This window comes from Engraulis encrasicolus, chromosome 6, assembly GCF_034702125.1.
Source record: "Engraulis encrasicolus isolate BLACKSEA-1 chromosome 6, IST_EnEncr_1.0, whole genome shotgun sequence".
NCBI lineage: Eukaryota > Metazoa > Chordata > Actinopteri > Clupeiformes > Engraulidae > Engraulis > Engraulis encrasicolus.
In genome coordinates this window covers 40,790,540-40,796,376 of record NC_085862.1, presented here as the reverse complement: position 1 = coordinate 40,796,376, position 5,837 = coordinate 40,790,540, and the positions used below count along the sequence as shown (strand labels likewise).

The 5,837-nt window shown below is 44.8% G+C and overlaps 1 protein-coding gene across 1 annotated transcript; it reads right to left on the bottom strand.

Annotated features, from left to right (window-relative positions):
• Window positions 1–496: 496 nt before the first annotated feature.
• On the bottom strand, window positions 497–5,120 carry LOC134450389 (Krueppel-like factor 9). The gene is made up of 2 exons (XM_063200235.1): window positions 4,371–5,120; window positions 497–2,749 (listed from the first exon to the last, which is right to left on the bottom strand). Exons 1-2 carry the CDS (start codon window positions 4,852–4,854, stop codon window positions 2,508–2,510), a joined length of 726 nt encoding a protein of 241 aa, XP_063056305.1. The 5' UTR covers window positions 4,855–5,120; the 3' UTR covers window positions 497–2,507.
• Between the last annotated feature and the right edge of the window lie 717 nt (window positions 5,121–5,837).

The window sequence follows — 5,837 nt, the reverse complement described above, 5'->3', positions numbered from 1 at the left end:
GTCCAAATCTGAGATGCACGTCCTGCACGGTCCATCTACTGCTGGCATGTTTTTAAGACTTTATGCCTGCCTGGAGGCAATCTTTTGGTAACTGTGAGTTGTTGAAACAAGTGACAGGTCCTTTGTAAGGCACTAAAAACAAGACTTGCAGGCTACAATTAAGTGCGACACCACTTACATTTGGCGCAGTCAGTACATGGCTTTGTTCCACAAAAATGCCGCCATAGCTGTCTGGGAACAGAGATTAGAGGCAGCAAGGGAAGGACAGCATACCAAATACTTCATTTCAACTGTCAGTTTGACATTGGATTTCTTAATGCCATTAACACATGGGAAAACTTAAAGGGACACAACTAGTCCTCAGTGGAATGAAGCACAACATGCAGCAATAAAACACATTAGGCCTACAACAGACAGCCACAAAGGGAACATGTAGCTGTTGAAATGAATTCAAAATCAATTAACGAGAACAAGAACAAAGGCTGAGGAGGGGGGGTTGGGGGGGACTCTCTCATATCTGTATGTTGTCACTTCGAGTCACAATGCACTTATGGGAATGACCGAAATAACATTTTTAATTTGTTTCTTCACACCAGCTACTAAAAACACACTTAAAAACAATATACACAGACCTATCTGGCGTGTATGAATTTTTCATACAGTGTATCTGGGGTAAAAATCACAACTAATGTTGAAAACAAAATTGAGAACAAACCACAGATATACAGACTCATGCTTTCCTGGTGCTTTACAAATAGGATTGCATTGTGGAAAAAAGGGAAGCCAAAAGGTTCCCATCTGACAGCAAGCAAAACAGTGCCCTCTAGTGACGACCTCAGCATAATGCAGCCCTTCTGCCTTTTTGTTTGGGAAGGTTGCTGAAGCAGGCTTTCAGCAGGATGAAAGCCAAACTTCTGCAGAACACCCACACAACCATTTTGGATTTTCCCATTTGACCCTGGGAACTGACAGCATATAATAGCTTACAACTCATACATCGTGATGTGTCATGTGGGGATGTGTGTGTGTGTTTTTTTTTTTTAATACTGTAGTCAGGTTGGTTTTGGTGCAAAATGTTAACATTTGGTGCAGTTCCAATGGGATTAAAAAGCAGGCAAATATTCCCTGAATGATCTGTGCATTTGCCATTCACTAGAAAAAACCTGTGTGAGACTGTAGTCCTTTATTGCACTTAATGAAGAACGTGGACCTTGGATATTGACTGCTGTACCAATCCTCTGCTAACGCAGAAACAAACAGTCTGAACCAATGTAACCTCAGCAGCCATGTAAAAACTGGCCCTAGCGCAGATAGATCCAAACAATACATCTCTGTGGAACCCTGAAATTTGTATTAATATTATTTTTTTGCAATGTATACACATTGGTTGCAGTAACATAGCTTGTACTACAACCTATTCCTATTACAACTACAGGGCGCTCCTAACAGCTTGAAATGTGAATAACAAAGTAATTACACGCCTTAAGCAAATTAAATTACACTGCCTCTATGTTTAACAAGAGTAAAATTCAAATTATAGCTAGAGGGATTACGAATTTTCTCAATGCTTCACATATTCAAACTTAACACAAACTCTGACAAGCAAGTGGCTTGTGGTATTGGCTACAAATCATACACCTCTCTAACGATCATTCTCCAATTTTGATATATACACGTTTTTATTACTCAATACAATGCCCCCTTAACCTCATTTGCAGGGGACCTATAATTACTTAGATATTCACATGTCAAATGATGTAAATTTTTAGGAACGCCGTTTTTTTTTTTTTTTACTTCTCCTGGGATTTTCCTCACCCAGGAACAGAAAGCTACCGCTTGAAATACAGTAAACTTGCATTAGTCAGCTGCTATGTAAGTATCAAACTGCAGGGAAAAAAAGTTAGTATTTTAAATATTGACAGAAATCTATCAACCTTCAACCATCTCTACGTATTGCTCCACCATAGCAGAGCATCTCTTAGAGCAAACCTAATATAGGGAACTAAAAGCTATTAACAAAGCAGTGGTCTCATCACACCCACTCCAAAAGCCATGTGCTTTTGGATAGAGAACAATTTACCACTTGTGTAATTAATTCATTAACAAAATACTGACCCTACATAAAATTAAACAAAGTCTACATCTGCATAATCATACCACTCTATACTTTCCAAAAAATAGTACACAAGCAATAGCACACAAAGCGATAATAACAGGAGGTGTATAAAGTAAAACTAGAAGTACTCACACAGTGTATCTAGTTCACTCGGTACGGAGGAGTAACTGGTGTATAAACGATGCAAGATTGTGTGCTAGTGTTGTAATTACATCAGTAAGAGTACTTCTACTTGTACTTTATACACCTCTGGCGAGGAGGTTATGTTGTTCTCTAATAAGGAACAGCACTCAGTCTCTCTTGGTCTCAGTGGACATCATTATATCCAGAGTAAACAGATGAGTAGGAACAGATGAGTGGGCCTGATTCCTCTTATTTGCCCACATTAAGCTCACTCGAGTGGGGCACACTCGTCTCGGAACGGGGCCTTATTGCGTGGGATCATGGAGGGCTGGAAGTCGGGGTGGCGGCGGGCATGTTTGACCAGGTGGTCGCTGCGCATGAAGCGCTTGTCGCACAGTGGGCACAGGAAGCGTTTCTCGCCCGTGTGGGTGCGGATGTGACGCGCCAGCTCGTCGGAGCGGGCAAACTTCTTGCCGCACTCGGGCCACGAGCAGGGGAATGGACGCTCACCTGTAAATGAACACATAAAGAAATACAGATACAGCAATGAGGTTTTATGTCCAACGGGAAATGGTCCCTAAATGGTCCCTAACCACACACACACACACACAAACACACACACACACGCACACGCGCACGCGCACGCACGCACGCACACGCACGCACGCACACACACACACAATAGGCACAAATGAAGGCACACACATACAGTACACCTGCATCATGCACGCATGTAGGCACGCACACACACAAACACATATACACAAATGTAAGGTTTCAAATGGTCTGACGTGAAACTAGACAGAGAGAGACAGAGAGCAAGAGAGAGAGAGCAATGAGGTTTTATAATGTCTGAATCTGAAATTAAATGCACCACCACACCTTCACTAAAAGTAGTTCTGCAGGCGGGGCCATAATTACAGTGTGACACCCTCCCAACTTATGGCCTTGTGTGTTCATATATGATTTACGACGTGCTCCTCAAGCCAGCAAGGTAGTCATGGCAGTCAGAGAGAGTAGAAGATCCAGTTGCGACCTCAACTGTTCCACAACCGCCTGTTAGCCTAATCATCTCCCAGCAGTCTCAGAGGCCTGCTAGCACATGGAGGTAAACATGTGATGCTGTCCCCCCCTTCTCAGTGTTGTTGGAGCAACACTTTCCTGGAAATAATGTGGATCTGAGAGGTTTGGGTCGGGACACTGTTCTTTGGGGCTTGGTGTAGATTACAGGATGGCGGGACAGATAATGACTATCTAGCCTTCTTCTCTTCTCATCTGCCTGGCTGCCACCAAACCATCAGTGTGCTGCTCTCTCTCAGCCATCTTAGAGTCAGGAGCCATGTTGTAGACTAGTCAAGCTCTCATGAATATCACATGGGAGGACTCAAAGGGCAACAAGAGCTCCTTCCTAGCCTAGGCTGGCTCTCAGCTGATGAAAACGGGGGTGTGTGCTGCTGACCAGGGACTGCTTATTAACTGTAATGGAAATCATAAATATTAATCTTAACATGTTTGATGTGGCGAGGAAAGGTTGTGGTTAGAAGTGACGGGGAGTCATTGGACTGCCGTGAAGAAGACCGAAAAGCACGGCTTCCGGGCAATAAGGCCTGTTGGTTGTGTTAGTGTTTTCACCAGTGTGCCCTGCCCACATAAACCTTACCTGGTCTTTATAGCCTACCCGTACTGGCGTCCACCTGTTTGTTAAGGTGTTTCGTGTGAAACTGAAAGTAAATAAATAGTAATAATACACACGCTAGCTGCGTACGTAAAAGGGTGCCAAACACTGGAATCCTGGCCTTATTGATAAGCACATGTCGATGCTTGACGATAAAGGGATTGGTAATTTGGTGATGTATGACTGGGGAGCGCATTGTTTGCGTAAAGGGTGCATCAGCCCACGCCTGTGGCCAACCCACAACGTGGGCTGGGAGTGGGCCATCATCAGAAGCACATTAGTCACATTTGTTCTGTATGAACATGTACAAAAGACAATCTGAAAACCCTATACCATTTAGTACAGAAGCACTTTATTGTAAATGGTAGCCTATAACAAATGGAATAGTATTGCAACGTGCTGACGTTTATGGACCACAGTTTGGTTAAGTCCTTCTATGTAATGCATTACACTTACCGGTGTGGGTTCTCATGTGTGCTTTTAGATGCGATGATTTGCCGTATGCTCGGTCACATCCACTAAATGTGCAATGATGTCGCTTTAAATTCGGCGATCCGTTTAATTGTCCTCTGTGAGCACTGGGCATCGGCGTAGAGGAGGGGGTCATGTTGGGGGTCGCACTAGTAGAATCGGACAGCGTGGTGTAGCCGCTTTCCCCACAAGAGAAGTTATCGGACGAGTTGCTGCTCTCCGAGTTCACCGACATGGGTCGGAACTTTCCGTGCAGTCCAGTTAGAATCCCAGCCGCAGAGAGAACCCCGTCTTTAAGTGTGTCACGAACTTCCATGTCCTCTCTCGACCCCTCCGTTTCCCCAAGGGAGAGGTCTAGGGGCCCCAGTGTATTGGGAGGAACAGGGGTAGGGCGATGTAAGACTGGTCCGCTAGATATGGACACCAAACACTCAGCAGCAAAGTAATCAGAATACGCAAACACTGACATAGCCTCCCACGAAGATATGGTCAGTGTGTCGGAAAGTAGGCTGCCGTGGGGAGGTCGCTCGGTGTATCGTGTAATTCGACGGCTGAATGCAAAGCTGAAGTTCAGTAAAACGTGTTACATACCCTCCCTTTGTATCCGTATGTTGGAAGCGTATTCCTCATGGCACCACCACTACCTACAACGTGCGTCGGAGAGGCCGGTCATTGTCTAAGAAAAACCGGTTTAATTGTCGAGCGCTCTAGTTTTAGGGAAATACGCAGGGTGACGCCTTCTGACGTCTACTGTAGGAAGAAATGTTTCTGAAGCGGTTTTTTTCAGTGAGGCACAAAGCGGATGAACGGTGCCCCTCAACCCCACGCCCACTCCACCCCTCTTTTCAGACAAGTTCTGACGACACAGCCTGCGCTGATGGCCAAAACACTTGCTTTGATTTTGTTTCTTTCTTTGAAAAATTGTATTGAAATCATCTCAGCCGAGCAAAAAGTACAGTTGTGTGGAGAGCATTTTACGCAGTGAAATTGGTCTGGAAAAGTCAATGGATGGGTATTTGCACCAAGGCCTTTTTGTTTCCTGTACTGTCAATAAGGCATTGCCATCATTTCACCCTTATCTAACAATGAACAGAACAGTTTTTCCAATTTTGCCATGAAGAGTTGCACCATTAACTCTTTCAATATGATCACAAGTCAGCAAAGGTCAGTCTCTAAAAATTCTCCCCAGAGACCAGCTGGTTATACAAGCCACAGAAGGTCTGCCTAGATACTAAACATCATCATCCTCCCCTTCTAGGTCACCGTGTGCAACAGTAGTCTTGTCTAGGACAGGCAGGCAGTCACACACAGATCTGCAACAGCTGGTGAACTGAGAGTGCGGGCCAGAGCGGCACAGCTAGATCAGTGAACATCACGGTACTGCCACTGCCACCACCATCACCATCACCACCAGCAAGCCCTGTGAGAACAATGCACACGGCACACGGCACA